Below are 19,307 nucleotides of genomic sequence, written 5' to 3'. Positions count from 1 at the left end.
GCTGACTTATATCTTGAATTTCGTTGGATACAGTCCACCATCGATTACGCTTTGAAATGCAATACTATTTTTCGTAAATAATCAAATGTTCAATCACTAAAACGCGCGACAATATGGTCATAAGCCAAGGGGGTTCTGAAAAATTGATACGGCAAAAAGCAAACGCGATGCTAGCAGTTGCTAGTTTGTCTGGAACCTTAAACGTGATTCTAATCGCGTTTTTGGAAGTTTGGCCCCCTTCGAATAAATTACTAATCGTTAATCGTAAGGGTGGTTTTTAACAAACCTTTTATGGAAGAGAATTTGATTCATCTTTAAAGAGACATAACGGTGGAAATTATAATTAATAAATTCGGTCATTGAAGTGACGCTTTATAAGAATTAAAACACATTTATGACCTCACGATGATTGTCTTGATATTTTTGGATATATCTCTCGCACAACGCTAGTGACGACGTGTTTGGCAGCAACTTTTGTTCCATCCAGTATTCTAGGGGTGTGTTGCAAAGATAATCAATACATTCCACATTTCATCGTCGTATCATTTTAAATTTCTTTGGCGCGATATATCAATAGCGACAGTCTCTATTCTCTAGTTGAATATTGTCAGAAAGGATAATTATGAATAACTCGATGTAATTTTATGTATTTGTACTATAGAGTGTTGGCGTTAACTGAATGGTTAAAACATCATCGTATCGTTTTGTTTATACCTATTTATATGTACTAAAAGTATACGTGCATAACTTGTACTATTACATATTCTTACATACATAATTCAATCCAAAAATGTCGGTGATGGTTTTATATTTAATAGCAATGAAAATAAACTCGTTTAATAAAAGTAATAAATTTTGTCATCTGTCATTTGTCTACCACTCGGACTCATTAACATTGTTAAGAATGCTAAAATCTTCAATTATTAAATTTCTTAAAAATATATCTATATTGACCGCATCTATCATATACTGGAAAGTTATAACATAAAAATAATCATCAAAATCGGTTTATAAACGAAAGAAGCTATCCGCGATAACAGATCAAAGCCATCCCTACTACTTCCCGCATGGTTACATACCTAAACGCTTCGAATTGTACTTATGACGATTTTAAGCTCTTCGAGCTCTCAAACGTATAATTATTTGTGTTATTTTGAGCTCTTAGAGCTCAAAGAGTTAGCTGTTTTGTTTTTGAGCTCTTTATAAATTTGATCAGATATTAAATTTCGGAGTAATTTGAAACTATCATCCTGAAATCCATGTCTGATAAAACTTTATTAAAACACTATTTGTTTTTATTTACAAACGTTAATTACTATTGAATGAATTAACCGAACCGATTTTCACGCGGAAATTGGTGCATCTTTAAATAAACTTTCTACTAGTAATGTATCAAACAAAATATGTTTTACTTTCGTGTTACGAAAAGTCGTCCACGTCTGCACCTGTTTTGTGATTTGGAATCTCTGCACATATTATGATATCCATCTATGTGATCTGGTCGAATTCTTCCGACTAACGAAAGAATGTGTGCATGCAGCAAGCCTCGATTTCGCCATTCGATTGAATACATTCGATCGAGTAATCCCATAGACGTTGCTTAACAATGTAATTCAGAGAACGGATTTTTTGCTTGAAAACACGTGCGGTGATGTATGTCGTGCCGATCAATTTACGTATCCGCATTCGAGATGCACTATTTGAACATTTTCTAGCCATTTCCAATTACTGGCTGGATGACAAACATATTATATATTTGCTTCTTGCGTGTATTCATGAATGGGACGTGGGCTACATATTATTATGTCGCCGATACAATAGTCAATCGACAAACATTACAAGTATTTGCTTCTGTGCTAATTGCATCGCGTAAAATTAAAATTAACTCTTCCGAACACAATTTAACTTGGTTTCAATCCGTTTAACCTAATTAAAGTGAAGTGCTCTATATCGATGTTGACGTAGACCGTACTAATTCGACGCAATATTGTTGAAACAAACGAATTAGTTGTCAGTATTTTGACGCATCATCTAACGATATGCGTAATTCTAACTAACCTGCTTTTTAGCTTCTTGACCTGAAATAAACACAGTCAAATTATGAATTTATAAGTAAACCTTCATTTTAGCTTTCTATGGTATTGATACTCACCATTTAATTGAAGTTACAACATCCATCGTCTCCTTGCCAAAACATCAGCGCTTGCAACGTGTCATATGAATGTTATTTTAACGTTTAAGCATATAATATCGAGTGTTATATAACCTAAGCGTGGATGAAGACCATGAAACAGTTTTAAAACAATTTAGTGTCCATTTGTCTCCTGTTAAATTGGACCGCGTTTTGAGTGTTTTTATAGTTATTGTACTGTGTTTTAACGGATATTAATTAAAAAATATGATTGTGTCGTGTTCTGTATTAGATTGTCTTGAAAAACGCAAATTAAAAATGTGGCTAAATCGGGATTATGTATGTGGTCAATTTGACTAAATATATTGACATTATAAGAGAATTCAATACTTTTTAATATAATACTTTATATAATACTTAAAAAAAAATTATCATAATTTTAGAGCATGAATTTTCAAACACTTAAATCCTTTAGTGGTGATATATAAAGCAGCCTCGAGAAGATGATTCGAGCAAATGACACTCGACTTATTTGGTTTGTAATATTGTGTGGATAAAATGGGTATACCTAGAAATATAAGTAGGTCACACTAAAAGTTTTGCGTAACTTAAAAAAACATGTAATAACCAAAATATTATGTTAATTGCTTTTCAAAATACTCTCCTCCTCTCTCGTCTCCTATGAGAAAACTCATAAACAGCATAAGAATGTCCGTGGTCGTACTTCATTAGCATCTGTGAGCACCGTTCCACGCGAGCCCGCTTCTGCTCTGCATTCAGTTCATGAGGGATCCAACGACATCAAAGTTTCCGAACTTTAAATTCTTCGTGTAAAATTTTCTGAATTTGGCTTATGCTATAAGTCCTATATATATGGTATATATCCCTAATAGTCCTCAAATTATCCCATCGGTAATCCGCGGGATTTTCTTCAATTAGCCGCTTAACAAAAGTCACATTATTTTCGTTGACGGCAGTTGAAGGCAGCCCTTCATGTAATTCGTCATGTAAAGAAACCCCACCTCTCTCAAATTCAGCAAACCATCGCCTCACGGTGCCCCTAGCATGGTGCTTCTCTCCAAAAGCATTTTGAAGACGAGCGGCACAGTCTTGCGGAGAGAGCTTTGAAATCATAAAAAATTATCGCTCAATCTTTTCGACGTAATTACATTTTCTTTGCGTAAGTAGAACTTTGATGTGTTATCACACAAAAACAATTGTCAAATAATTTCCCGCCAATTGTTTTTTTTATTACTAAGAAGGTTGCGTAACGTTCCAAAACATATAACATTCGAAATTCAAATATAATTAGCTATAAAATATACAATTAGCGATAAGTGCTAAAAGTGTGCCCCATGCAGAGGTGCCTAACGAATTTGTTTTGGACACAACTCTTAACATCGACCTGTACTTATCGTCTTAAGAGGCCCATACTGCCGAGTTGTACTCTAAACCGCAGAGGCCACCTTAACAAACGAGTTGATTGTGTTTTCTCTTATGAATATAGGAAGTGGTTTAATTCTTTTTTCGTCAATTTTACATTATTTTTAAGTAGACCGCGTACTGTAGGTACTGTTCGGGACGTAGAAAATTGTATTCAACAAATCAAAATCCATGAAACTTTTTCTTTCTCTGGTTTAATTTTATTTATTTTCTTACATTAATGAAATGTATAAATTATATCAGCTGCTCCAGGAGTAAATATTTGGAACAGGTTTAACAGGCTACATTAACATTAGAACAACTTACTATTTAATTAACTTACCTGGGACTGGAACAGAAAACTTTTATTATGATTATTTTTAAAACATTATAGTAAGAAATTAAGTTATTATACTTTGGTGCCAAACAAACAAAAGCACCGGCAATAGGCACATAAAACGTTGTTTAGATGCAAGCCTTCCTAATGAATTATTTAGTTAATTATCGCGTCGGGTAATGAATAATGATAGTGATACTAGATTTCCAAGTATACATTATAATACTATGTAGGTACCTAATACATGCGCTAAATGAAATTTCGCAGAAATTGCATTAGCCGCTCATGTTGTGAGGAGCCCCGCATGTTTGCATTAGTTAGACCGTAATCAGTGTTGCCGTTTCGTATTTGGGAATTATAATGCTATAAAAGTGCTAGATTACACTATGTGCTTAAAATATTATTTAAATGATTCATAAATTAAAATAATTGTACCTAAGTTGGTAGTAGGTATATAAAATTAATTAATGCAACCAAAATAATATTAATTGTAATTAATCAATATCTGCTTCGTCTTGTGCTTGTTGTTTGTACATTGTGCCTAGTGGTGTGGATGGGCTATCTTCAAAATCAATAGTTTTTGGCATCACAAGCGACTCTAACCCCTATGATCTGTTTTAATACATCACCGGGAACGTTGTAGGAATGGCATCATTTTCCCGATCTTTTAAGGCCATCAAAATATCTGATGTAAAGTAGTGGTAGAGTTCAGTGTATGTAGTGACATCTAATAATATATAAATTTTACTCGAGTCGCGGGGTTTATTACCAAACTCCTCTGAAACGGCTAAAGCGATTTATATGATCTATTTTTTATATCCCAAAAATTTGAATGATTGAATTGTTTTTATTACTTTAATTGGAAATACGTTTGCTGGGTCAGCTAGTTCGATTCATAAATTTTGTTTTGACTAGGGCAAAACACCCAGTAGTCAGCCCGGCATGCACCAGTCAGAAGTCAGCCTTTTGAGACATTATTTCCATATAAATAGTGTTGAAAATTATTTACACATTTAAAATAATTTTAATCGAATCCTCGTCTCCTTATTATGCACACTTAGGAACCAATAGCACGTCAGGTTGACAAGCTGAACTCCTTGATTTGCACTGTCGCCAGAGACATGACTAGACGCGTCGTGTAACAATTTGTTTCTTATGGAAACGTGTTACTTTTCAGTACATTTTTGTCTATATTAGCTGTTATTTGTGATGCCTCGTTGTACTGAGTTACGATAAAATGTTTATTTTGCCATAAAATTAACTATAAAACGCATTTTATTTGTTTAATACGTTGTAATTTAGGTGCGAAATCAACGGAGTGAATAGTCCCAAGTATGCTCATTACTTTAGATTTATCTCTTATAAGACGAAAATTATATTTTACCAATAGTCAGCCGCGTACAAATATAATTGCATGTCAGGGGCTAACCAATGGATCTACAAAACCAGTAGTCAGCCGGTAGTCCTGATGCACAAATAGCACCTAAAAGCCTTTTAAATTAGGGTTAAATTTACGCACAAATATTTAAGCATTAAATGCATTTGTTTTATAATTCCATCATAGCAAATTCAAACTAATACAAAGAAGAGCAATTAACACAGGCTATGGTGGCGATTAAAGATGGAGAAGGCAGTGGAGTTTTTAGTGTTCCGTGACGGACGCTACATAAAATGGGACCAGAATTGGTACTGTCTAATAAAGAAGAATCTGCCTTGAACGACTGGCGCATAGAGTTAACAAAAGTGGCTTCGCTTTTTAATGTGATGATCGCCTTAATACCGTCCATAATATTATTTCTGAAGGACATTGGCACGATCCTATTTGTAAATAATAGTACGGGGAAATAATGGTACCAATCATTTGTAAGACGAAATCACGAATTAAGGGAGAGGGCACCCAAAAATGTATCTAAGAATCGAGCCGCTGTAACCGACAAAAGTATTCGGAAATTGTTTTCTAAACTTAGTAAGTCATTTAGAAGAAATGAATGCAATTGATATTTTAACTAACCCAGACCAAATATTTTATGGTGACAAAACCAAATTTTGGTGTGTTCAAAGACTGGAAAATTGTATCCCGAGGATATAAAAACTTTTACAAAATTGTAAAAGGTTATCGGCTTCTGGAAAAAAAAGCCTAGACTACACAATTATAACATGGGAGACTACCAAACGATGTTTGTATGTATTTATGCCTGCCAGTATACCTACTGGATGGTTGGATGAAATCCGATATATTTGAAGATTATATTGTTAAAGGTTTGAACAACGGGTAGCAGAACAAAATATACAAAATGCGACTCAGCTTGCTGATGTAAGTACCTGTAAACCTTTGAAGGCAGAATGGAAAAATACATTATACGAATGGACAACTCAACCTGAAAACGTCAATAGTGTCCTTTCGAAAATAACATTTTGTCCATTACTTAAAAAGTCTGAAACTGAATGAAAAAGAGAGGCTGACAGGGTAAGACATGGCTGACTTATGGAGTATTGAGGCTGACTACTGGTGAAAATTGCATTTTTTTTGTTAATAATGAATTTACCATATACCAATAGAACTATAGTTCTATTATAAATATATGAATTGTTACTTTCTTTAGTAAATTTAATTAACAATCTTTCGGAGAATAGTTGTTTTTATTCATAGTGCTTAATATTCAAAATACAGTTAAAACAAATTTTGAGTCCTTACTAAAAGGCTGATTACTGGTTGTTTTACCCTACATTCATTTAGCCGAATAGGTAGTAGAGTACCTAGTTCGAGTGCGGCTGGCGGCAAAGAAAGAATAGAAATATCCAAAGAAGCTAACTCTGAAAATGGGTTATTACCAGCTGAGTCTTTGTATCCATGAGCCTCCGACCAAAATTCGACATTTGAACATATTTTTTTTTAAAATTCGAAAAGTGCTAAAATACTTTTGCATTAAGCAAAGGCCAAAATTTTTTATGCCAACAAGATAAATACTAATGTATTAAAAATGCCAAAATGGCAACACTTCCGCTGTTGCTGTTTTGCTGCTTGAGAATATTATTTACATTAAATGATGAATCAGAGAGCGTGCGACGACCGATGCTTTTATGTATAATGACGCGGCGGGCGCTCCCAGGCGCGCCTCATCTGAGCTTGAGAGCTCACTCGGCTGCCTTCGCTGGATGCGCTCGAACGGCTGCTTTAGAGCGCATGCATTCAAGAAAGTAGCCGCTCAACGAGTTCGAGACCGTACCGATCCCACGAAAATAAATTATTTCAGTCGGTGGGACGTTCGATCTAAGAGAGGTAGGGCATACGTGATTAGATCTGAAGGTTCCGGAGGGGCTTGTAGCGTAAACGCGTAGTCTACCTTGTTGCGAGGTAGGTGGTGTCGGCGGGCGCCTTCGGTGGGTCCGGAGCGGCTAGAGCGACGTAGAGAAGGGCAGGCGGAGGCGAGGATGCGGGGCGCTGGTACACGGACCCGATAGCGAATATACTTCACGAAGTATACACACAACCATAGAAATAAGCGATCGTTTCGTCTACATAATATTTTTGTTTTAAAAATATATTATGTTCTCTGGCCTAGTCATCAAATAGCGATTAAATGCCGTTATTTGCAAACATTTTCAGGGATGTCAATATTTTTAGTTTCAGAAACATTGAATTATTGTTACATGGGTAGATATTTAAAGCCGATTACGATAAAATATATGATGCTAAATGTGATAAAAATGTTATATATTACAACATAATTAAATATTATGAGATTAAAATTGTTCTTAGTTCTGTCGGTTTTCTTCAGCTAGGACGCTATATTATTGTGCTCCGCAGCCCGGGGCCCGCTCCCCGCTAGCCTCATCGCCACCTTGAGCCACGCCCAACGTGCGCGTTCTCACAGAATGATGTATACAAAAGAGCCAAGTCGGCGTCGCTTGCCCCGGCCGCGGGCCGCAACCATGATGAGACCGGCCGCTGAGCAACTCAGTCGCGCACGTCACATCACTCAGTCGGGTAGCTATAGCAGCTAGTCGCCGTAGTCGGTTCAAACCCAGCTTGCGAATCGCGACCCACACGTGCTCCCCGTCCAATATACACGCTAACTCGCCTCGCTAGTTGCTTCCCAGTATAATATTATATAATAGATTAGCAACAACAAACCACCTTTGACCTTGCTGAACGGCTGGCAGCACGTGCTCGCAGTCGCCACGGTTATTTCAGTCTGTTCAAACTGAAAAAAAAAAATTTGGTGTTGCGCTAGTGACTGGTGATTATAACGGTAACCAGACCAAAACCAACCTCACCTACCTCTTAGTGCCTGTGTTAGTGTTAAAGTATCGTGTTAGATATGTCTAACTCCTTGGAGCAGCAGTTTGCCGACCTGAGTCTATCACAGGAGGAGCATGATCAAATGTACGAGCATGAGGACCACCAGGACAGGTTGGTTGCAATTATTATCGGTTGATTTGATTGTCTATATTTGCCTACATGGATCTATTGATTTATAGCACCATCTGAAGTTTAGGTACGCCGTACCTATACCCACTATGTACAATATGGTACATTGAACTGTGTAGTAGGTACCTACTCACTACTCGGCGTCATATACTCGTCTCTCTCGCACACCGACCGGCCGGCGGTTTCATTCAATTAAATTTATTATTCAAGAAGCTAAGTGTTGACTAGGTAATAGGTACATTTAACTACAATACACATAATTTGTAGTGACAAGTAATTGTGTTAAATACACAATACGTAAATGTTGTATTATAATTATGAGTCTGGTGTCACTAACAATTAATAATATATTAAATACCTACACTCAATAAGATTTATATTTTGGCGTCATAAATATTATCTAAATATTCCAAATGGTTAAAGAAATTTTTATACGTGCTAAGGTTTCAGAAATTCTAAGACGTCATCGGATACAGAATAAACCAAAACTTAACGCGCTCAATAGCGAGGCGGTGTGACTGTAAATCACGCTGGCGTAGTTCGTTAAATGTCTCATTTGACAATAAATTTAGTTTTACCATCAGCTCAAACCGAAATACAATAAAAGAATATTTAAATCATTTTTCAATATACTCGATTAGCCCCCGTTACGTTTATGGATAAAAAAATATGTAGGTTACAAGTTACAACTTTTACACCTCCATCTTATCTTTATTAGGAAATTAATTATTTATTTGTTAGGTATTTTAACATGATATTTATTTTACGTATTTCATTTGTCAAAGAAAATCGACTGTCAATTTCTTGACTGTTACCATAGTTATCTCACTCCCCGTGTAGGTGTCGAAATCGTATGTAACAGCGGCGCCCTCTACAGAGAGGCTATCCAGTATCCAGGGACTCGCAGCGAGCAGTAACGCACGCGCGAGCTTTTTTCGTTATCTACCTCACCGGTCCGAAAATTTTGTAACTTATATTATGCAAAGCATATTAAAGTTCCATGCGATCCAAAATTATTATTGTTAAGCTTTTACTAAAGACGCTGATTCAATCTAATTTAAAGTGATTATTACCTATAATGAAATTACAATTCCTGATAGCTTCATATTTATTTCCTACTAGCAATAGCCCCGCGGTTTTACTTGCTTAGATACCGATGTCGTCGTAGTGCAAGAAAGTCTAGTCTACTAAGTCGAACTATAGATTTATTTTTGTTAACATAAAACAATTATTTCACTAGTAATTATTAATTTATTATTTCATCATTATTTTTAGATTGACGTTTTTAAATTCCTTATATCTTTTGAATGGAATGTCCAATTTTAACAATTTAAAAAGTATTTACAGTCTTTAATAAAATATCATTAAGGGATAAGGATTAATACAGAGGTATGAATAATATGGTGTGAGTATTGTCGACACTTATTCTTATATTTTAAAATGTAAAAAATATATTATACTGTAGTTTTTTTATTAGTAGACTTCTTTATAGATATTGATACGTTCTATAATACTATAGATTCTACAGTTTTTTTTGTTTTATCATGAATAGTTTCCGCAGCGCACTTGATGAATATTTTATTCACATTCAATTTAAAATAAATATAGACTATCACTTTGTGATTTGGCCGGCTATAGCGCCATACGTGCCCAGTAAAGTCGGGCGGATCGACGATAGCAATGGTATCTACCGTCATTTTCTATAACCACAAATTTTAAAGCCCTGCACATCCTACACAAACGATATATGCCCAAGTGTCGCTGGCCAAACTTTAAGCGTTGAACGATATGGCTGGATGTCGAATGCAACTATCGGCCGACGACATAATATTATGTAGGCGAATGTAATTTATTTTCGTACGATTGAGAATCAATAACCATTGCTCAGGCATTGTTAAATAATTTATGTAGATAGCATTAATTGTCACTCAACTTCTGGGTTTTCATAATAAACTATTATCGATTTATTTAGGTCAATTTTCACATTTGAATAACGCTTTTCCGTCGATGTTACGAAAAACAACTACGGCCTTACAAAATCGTTATAAAGTTAGTTAGACGTGAAAATAAAACAAGAATATGCAAAATGTTTTGACTATCGCAGACAACCTGTAAATACAATGATTATTCTGAAGTTTACCAGTAGGAGGCTGCTTTGCAAAGGGTGCCGGCTAGAGTTCTGATTTCTACAGTGAAGCAGTAATGTGTAAGCATTATTGTGTTTCGGTCTGAAGGGCGCCGTAGCTAGTGAAATACAGGGCTATTGAGACTTGCGCAGATGTGGTGCTGCTTAGAATTTTTGGGTTTTTCAAGAATCCTGAGCGGCCTTTGTGTTGGACAGGGCGTATCAATTACCATCAGCTGAACGTCCTGCTCGTCTCATCCCTTATCGTAAAAGTTTCCCGATTGACAAGCATCTTTGCAAATACACCCGGGAAGCGTTAAGTAAAATGTCTGTTTGCAAACATTTTGCATATTCTTAGTTTATTGTCAAGCATAACTTTTACCAAGTTTATTTGTAAGGCCTATAGAATCTCTAAATCTAAAAAGTTCACCAAAAAACGCATTTAAGCCTTTTATAGTAAAGTTCAAGAGTAAATATTTTTGTAACACTAGGCGAAATTAATTGTGAAGAGGAACGCTCCCCGAGTGAACCGGCTCTTCTCCGCCTCTTCCAGGAATTTAGGGGAGCTTTTGTTTCTTTTTTAGCTGGTGTGTTCGAAATGTTTTGTAGCTTTTTTATTAAGACATTTAAAATTTTATTCATGCACATTACTTATTCTTTTTAGCAAATTTTTATAGTTGAATTACATCCCGATGTTGAGGGTATTATTGTGGTATTCATTTGTGGCTAATTTGCTTTTAAAATCTACTATAATGTTAATAGAAGCGAAATTTCTAGAAACATCTAACTTTACACCATCTAACTTAGAACACGGAATAGTTACGTGGAAGTGCCCTTAAACTTCCTTAGTATCCGAATTCCGAACCAATGTCGCCAAAATCAGACCTGTCTCACTGCCTGTGTAGGTATCGAAAACGTAGGTACGCCGGCGTGGCTATCCAGACTATCTATCTACTCAGACCTCAGTCCACACACCGATCCGACCGATATTGCAAGCCTAATAAGCGAAATGTGGTAGTACTCAACTCATGTCAATGAAACTTTTTGTCGGAACAGAAATTGAATTTATTTATATAGCACCAAGTCAAATAATCTGTGATTTAAATTAAATGTTTCGATGGCAATTATTCTGTTTTACTGGAATTTTTTTTTGTTATCTAAATTATAAAGTAAGGCGGTATATCTCATATAATATTATGATCGATTAATTCACTTTCGTTTAATTATTATTAGTTATAAAAATTATACAATTGGACATCGATTATAGTCACAGTTACTGAACAACCAAAAATAAACATAAGGTCTAGCACGCATTGCGAATAAAAAATAAAAATCTGCACGGACTTTTTACGGATTTAAATCCGCGTAGTATCAACTAGCACGCACTGCGGAAAAAATTCCGCGGGATTTGTCAGTTTGTACTCAGGTCTCAGCCGAGACGCATGTAAATGGACAACAGTGCATATTTGTTTGGCCTTGTATTATGTATTATATATCTATGAAGGACGCGTTTGCGAATCCGACAAAAATTAGATATTTTTCGGTAGAGTTTGTGATGAAATGAAACTAAATTAACAAAACTAAAAATTGCCACATGTGGATTACATCTCCAATTAGCGGAAAATTTTTGTTTTGAAAATTTTATATTTTATGTCGTAAAAACGATTATCCGTTACCTCTTAACAAAATGACGAAACGGGCCTTCATTCAGGATCATTTTTCTGCTACTACTTACATAATTTTGTCTCATAAAAAATACGTAAGGAAAGCCGATATAATATTTTCAAAAAGACGGGAAATAAATGAGTGAATATGTTATAAATAATCTCGGAAAAAAATGAAGATGAATCGTCTAAAATACATATATTTTTCTGATAAGCGTGGGTAGACACTGTCGGTTGTAAGCAGCAGCTCGTGTTCGGAGAGATCGCTGAACGAACATGAATATTTTTTATAAGCTCTACAAATCACTGTCTGTGATACTTTACATATTTTGTACGCAGTCAGTAAATTGTTTCTGTATTTTTTTGAAGAATTTGTGATTTATAGTTCATCTCTAAATATAAGGTCTATATCGAAATCCAAGATGGCGCTTATAAAAAGCGCCCAAAGAAGTCGGTTACAAACATACAGGTGAAGCTAATATAAAGCGTATTAAATGATCCCAAATTCGTTCTCTGCGCCCTCGAGAACCTCGGATTGCATATCCATATTATTGAAATCATAATTTTGCGCGGCGGCCAGCTTGGATTTTGAAATGTATCCCAAATTCGTTTTCTGTACCCTCGAGAACCTCGAATACGATATCCATATTGTTGAAATCTTAATTATTCGCGGCGGCCATCTTGGATTTAAACTGCGTTTACTGCACTCGACGTTATGCGACAGAATTGCCATCTAAAGTTCTGATATAACATCAAATTATCAAAAATACATAGGTATTAAAAACAAACATGAAATTTATCTTTAAATAAAATTCAAACTTGCTAAAGTATCAAATTCATTTTATTCCCGTAATACGTGTGTGTGTTTGAGCGGTGTCAGTGTAGTGGTGCGATTCGATACCTCTGTTTTGAGAACGCGACCTTAAGACGTATCAAAATATACTGGAGGAGGAAAAAATGATTTCTTTTATTTTTTTCCTACAAATTGGGAACGGAAATTAAGCTAGGCAATTTTTTTCCGCCCATATACCATGCCCATCATATGTATAATTCTATTAATTGCATAATGTTTCGATGAACATTGTTTTGTTATTCGGTAGATTTCTCGTGACAGGCATCGTCATGCTCGTGAACGGGCGCTACTCGTGGTGGCTGGATGATCTTGTTACCGGGAGGTCTGCTTGATGTGTTTTTTTTTTAATATTATTTCTTTTATTTAGTTATCTTCTTATCTTAAAGTTATTATATATTTTATTTTATGAAATGCTCACATAATGCCTCTATTTATTTGCGGTATGTGTGGATTGATGCATATCTACTATACTCAATAACTCTTGTGGTTATAAGTGTTAATTTGCTTTTTTTTCTTTTTTTACTTACTCGTGTAAGCCTTTCAGTTTTTGACGTTTGAGTATTTTTGTTGCGTTACTTTGCATATATTGTAATTGAAATGATTTGTAAAACAATTAAAATGTAAATCTTGGCTTAAGCAATCTTGACTGGCAATGAGTTTCTTGCTACTTCTCATTAACTCAACCCTTTACGAAGTAGCGTAGTAGCTTACGTAAGTAGTAATTTTATGATAACTATGTTTTACTACTCACCGATGCGAATCTACCGTTTTTATTAATTATTGTTAAGTTTTGCCTGTGACTTTTATAACGCAATTACGTCTTGACCGGTTTTGATGATGAATGGTATATATTTAGATATGTGATCGCGCAAATAGTAGGCACCATTGCCTATTGTGATGCTATAGTACGCCTAGTGTTATATTTTACATATTATGTAATATATTTTATGCCGTTTTCCATCGTTAGGTAAAAGTAGAGCCCTAAGAAGTGGCAATGAAAATATGGCTACTTACTCTTTTCATATTTGCAGCTTAAGAATTTTAAATTATATTAATATATATTAATAAAAAGCCTTATTTACTGTACAAATTTTACATACTAGGTACTAAAATAGTAAAAAAAAGTGCGTCTAAATACTATCGGCAAACGGTCTTTATATTGCTAGAGTAAATGAAATGAAATTTGTATATTTGCATAGATTTTACTTAGTTTGTACTTAAATCGTAGTTTCACAGCACAATTACTAATAACTTGCCATACAATTTTTTTAAGTGTATAATATTAAAATCCAACAAAATACTTAAGCTAGCCACAAAATAGTGACGATTATAGTAACTGCATCAATCCACATACTCAGTATATCGTATAAGTGAAGGATGCGAGCATTTCATCTATAATATATATAAAATAACTTTATTAATTTGAACTCAAATTTATGGACAAAGTGCGATTCGAAACTGCGCGTCTAGGGCTACGCCCCAGCGCTCTTCCAACTGAGGCTCCCGTCCCTGTTAATAGTCATAATTTAAAAATCAACATATTTATCAAAGTGCCTTGGTCCAATACTCAAACGGCCGTTCCCAATATTCAATCCATCTCTTACTTGAGATAAAAATCGTAACTATCGTTTTCGAGTTTTCTGTCCCAATAAACTTAGCGACGGTAACTCACCTTATCCGTACACGCTGTGAATGGGACGACGTATAGCTTACTAGCAATAGAAGTTTGTAATAGAGTCGCAAATCAGGCACAGCTTCAGATTATTGACAGCTAATTACTGACAGTAGAAGGTAGTAATTTATCTATTATCTGTAGATAGTATATTGGAAACGGCCATAAATAAATAGCTATAATGAAATGGTATAAATTTTTGAATGGTTTCTTTCAAAATACCATACGTGCGTGTGTGTGTGTGTGTGTGTGTGCTCTGATCATCATGCTGTTTATATACCCCCTTATTCATAATGGTCCGCTATCTTAAAACAGCCGCTAAGGAGTGTTTTTTCTCATTCTGACTTAGGTCAATAGAAGAAGACAGAGTGACAATTAGCAATGCTTTAAGTTAACAGACTATTATGAATAAGAGAGATAATAATTAGTTAGAAGATTAGAAGGCGAAGAGTACGACATCCTTCTCTCATAAGCGATACGCGACTGAGCGGTCACGTCCACGTAAAAAATCCGCATCTCGGATTGTTTGTGGTAAAACATTCGCGCGGATTTTTTTCCGCAAGTGCATGCAGCTTCATATAATTTGATATGTCACACAATATTGCAGGAAAAACCGCGCGAATAATATTGGCAGTGCGTGCTAGCACTAAAACATTTAACAGATTGGGATAATGTTATTCGAAATATCTACTTACGGCCGTTTTCAATAACCTATCTATCCTTAGTTTAACTTTAGTAAGTTAAGTAGTAGTAAGTAAGGTAGGCAAATTTATCCTTTCACGCTTACTTACATTTCAATAACCTATCGACAGATAGCATTGGACTAAAACTATGTATAGATAAGATCTTGTCATTAAACGGTGATAGGAATATATCCGTAACTAGAGATACGTTATTGAAAACGGCCGTTGATTACTATTATCTTACTGCTAATCTTGGATATTATTAAATTGTTATTACCCAACTATTTAACAGGAAGTAGGAACGTGTTAGTTCCTACTTACCACAGATTTGGCAAAAAATCAGTTAGATATTTTGTATATCGCGAGTTTAAGAACTTATTGTAGAGACATATTATCATGTTTTTTCACAGCGCCGATAATGAGTATCAATGAATGACGCAAGCAGGAGAAATGACCTACATCGAGTAAATAATATTTTACTGTTTGCGTAGATGGGGACAATGTTCAAGGTCACAACATCACTACTGAGTGCCGTTAGTGATTTTTAAACACTTAAAAGGGCGTGGGAGGCTTCTATGATATGATGAACCCCCAAGTCAGATAGATGACCTCGTTTGCGTATGTTGTCGTATGCTATATAAATACATCTAGGTATGTGTTACTTATATATACTTACAGATATACATATCTATAGGGTTACTTTTTATCAAAAACCAAATCACAGATGACATACGTAAATCAGGTCAAGTAGGTAATGTAACTTCGGTTTTCTCCTTATTTCTCACATCTTATAGTCACATGTATAGGCATTCGTGGCAAACCAAGGTGTTCGGATGTAGTATCACTGCTGAAATAAGTTATTTTCCGTAATTTATAATTTATGTTAGACGAAAAAACTCAGATTTTATTTTGTAACATAAGAACATTATATTATGATTTACACTCTAAAATTATTTAATTTGAAAAATATATTTCTGTAATTTTAACCCGCGTATAAAACTTAACTATTTTACTTAACTGTAAGGATTGACTTACGGGTGCGTCTCAACTAAGGTGGAGCGTATTAAGACTTGTCCAATAACAATGTGGAAATTACGCTCCGCTTTAGCGGAGACATTTCATCTTCTAGTAGAGAAAGTTGTAAAAGCGCTCTTCTTTACCGACATAACGTATGATCACCCCCAAGAGATTTGACTAGCCGGAACATGGCTGAATCCAGATTTGGTCTGCTTTTTTTTTATGGAATAGGAGGACAAACGAGCGTACGGGTCACTTGTTGTTAAGTGATCACCGCCGCCCACAATCTCTTGCAACACCAGAGGAATCACAGGAGCGTTGCCGGCCTTTAAGGAAGGTGTACGCGCTTTTTTTGTAGGTACCCATGTCGTCCCGGAAACACCGCACAAGGAAGTTCATTCCACAGGTTTGTAGTACGTGGAAGAAAGCTCCTTGTTAACCGCACTGTGGAGGACCGCCACACATCCAGATGGTGGGGATGATATCCTAACTTGTGGCGTGTCGTGCGAAGCTGGAATTAGGCGGCAGGAATCAGGTTAAACAGCTCTTCGGAACACTCCCCGTGATAAATGCGGTAGAAGACGCACAATGAAGCGATGTCTCTACGCAACGCCAAGTGATCCAGCTTAGCGTGTTTCCTTCGACTTTTTGATAGCATATTTAATTTTAATAGCGCGGGGCTGCCCCGATATTATGGCCAAACTAGTTAGATAGATACGGGTCATTATTGTTTTATAAATGCGTTTCTAAGAACTGGTATAACTGTGGAATAAGACTGATGAATAATCGGCACCACATATTTTATTGTATACTTTGGTGCCTGAAATGCTGCCGTCTGTCGATAAAATTAACACATCTATTATCATACAGCGTGGTCTATCAGAAGCTGTTTTGATAAATTAAGGCGTAAAACAAAGTGCGTATTATGGCATCTTCTAGGCGTAAATTGTTTACGTCCTATTACAGTCTACAGGTGTACAATATTTGGATACAGAGTCCATTACTATTTTCCATTGTGTTATTTTGTCTGAATAAGTTCAATTTACTTAGTAAATAACTAATTAATACAGACGAAACTGCATCAACAGTCAATAAAGGGCCCACCGGAAAATATACCTAAATAAACATCCTAAAATTGAGTTAAACACGTAAGCTTCGCTTACCTTGCCTGATTTAAGTTTAAGATAAAAGGTTCCTTAAAAAAGATTTCTTGATATTCCAGTCAGAGGTGCTCTGATACTCGAAAAGCTGCGATGCTAATGACAATACCACAACTCGGCTCGGCAGTTTTTAGAGAAAGTTTCGTTGTGCTGCGTCCAAATGTTGGAACAATATTGCACTGCCAATGGGAGCCTGCATTGCATTAAACACAGTTTTAAACTAAACATTTAAAGAATATGTAATAGTACAAATACAGAAGGCTCATTCCGCACAATCAATTAAAGAAATAGGGACTCTTGGCCGTCATACAATAAGGTGCATTTCAGATTACACAGCGCTATTAACTTTCATCTTTATTCACCTAGAAGTTGCCTCTCTTTCTATCGCGTGACTTCACTTAACTCTTCTGATAACGTTAGGGTTGTCGTGGACGTGTAGGTTGAATTTTAAATCTTTCGTGGTCGTCGGTTTTTGCGGTCGGCTCTTGGTCCAATTACGGACGTGAGACAGGCCTGGTCTAGGTGTGTACATACAAAGGTGGTATACCACTCACTTCTGGGAATAATTAAATTAAATTTCCTCCCGGACTGAACCCGCGATCGATTATTATAAGTTCAAAATTTTGTGGACATAATATATATTATATTATCATTTAATTTCAGCACATTTTAATTCCCAAAATTGTATAACGTTATTTAATTGAAATTCAAGAGGAACGGAGATTTTAATAGGTTGCAGCACAGTATATATTGTGTTTTTATGCCTCGAGTAATTATAACTTTTCGTTTTTTTTACACGTGTACTGTTTTTTCTGTGACTGACGAACACATTGGACACATTGCTGGAAAATATACAGAAGTATTATTGGAGATTACAGAGGTCCACTATCAGCATTTGATGCAGCCCCACGTATGCATCTCATTGTCGAGTCATACATCATAACAATTGTATAACAAAGACATCTATTGTCTTATTAATTAGCCGAGATAGATCTAAGTCTACTCTGAATAAGTAGCAGCTGGTACAACTAGTCCAGCTGTGAGTTACAAATAAAAGTGTATTGTTATCTTAATAGTACAACATCCCGCGCGCCCGCAGACGCGCCCGCTCAGCTGTTTTGGCGCCAATCCGGCCTCCTGAGTCTCCTCAGTCTCCTGAGCCCTTAACTCATTTTTTCACAAAACATGAAATTATTTGACTTTATGAGACACCCCCACGACCACCATCAAACGACTGACGCAGGTTGATGACACTACGTTGCGCTTTTCCGATCACGTATATGGTATTAGGCTCTTTTGGGAGCATACACTTTGTACTTTTGCTTGTTGTTAGTGCTCTTCAAGTGCGAATGTTTTGGTTCCATAGGGAAAGGATATTTCGGTACAAAACACCTTCGTATCTGGTCAGCAATCATTTTGGTCATGCCGCTCTCTTTAATTGTATGGATTGATTTAAAGCATAATATCCATTATATCCACGATAAGCACTAAGCTTCATGTCTTCTTTGATGATATGCAAATGATTACCAGCGGGATTTTCTTCATTTACGCCTCCAATCTAACATCAAAATTTCCGTCATAATAAAGGCGTTTAAGTTTCGTAAAGTTTTTCAGTTGTAACAATATTTTTGGCACAATATTTGAATAACTAATTTAAGAATTTTAAAATTATGACTGTTTTGAACCAATACAATTATGAAAGTTTGTTGTTGAAAATTTCATAAAATTGGCAATAAATTACAAAAGATATATGAAAGACAATTAATATTGATACCACAATATAAAATAAGCCCAAATTTAAAGGATTATTC

General features: G+C 35.6%; 1 protein-coding gene across 6 annotated transcripts in view; it reads left to right on the top strand.

Annotated features, from left to right (window-relative positions):
- The window catches only part of LOC126978704 (insulin-like growth factor 2 mRNA-binding protein 1), an 89,888-nt gene that overhangs the window by 47,128 nt on the left and 23,453 nt on the right, over positions 1 to 19,307 (top strand). Inside the window, exon 1 of one of the 6 annotated variants that reach the window (XM_050827724.1) lies at positions 7,810 to 8,304. The exons of 4 other annotated variants lie outside the window; for them this stretch is intronic. In XM_050827724.1, the coding sequence (XP_050683681.1) occupies positions 8,213 to 8,304 (92 nt within the window). In that variant the 5' untranslated portion in view covers positions 7,810 to 8,212. Of the gene's footprint in view, positions 1 to 7,809; positions 8,305 to 19,307 lie in introns of those variants that run through there. One more of the 6 variants, XM_050827725.1, reaches the window with a different exon arrangement.

Source organism: Leptidea sinapis, chromosome Z (genome assembly GCF_905404315.1).
Source record: "Leptidea sinapis chromosome Z, ilLepSina1.1, whole genome shotgun sequence".
Taxonomy (NCBI): domain Eukaryota; kingdom Metazoa; phylum Arthropoda; class Insecta; order Lepidoptera; family Pieridae; genus Leptidea; species Leptidea sinapis.
The sequence above is the reverse complement of the archived record's forward strand: the minus strand, read 5'-3'. Positions and strand labels throughout refer to the sequence as shown.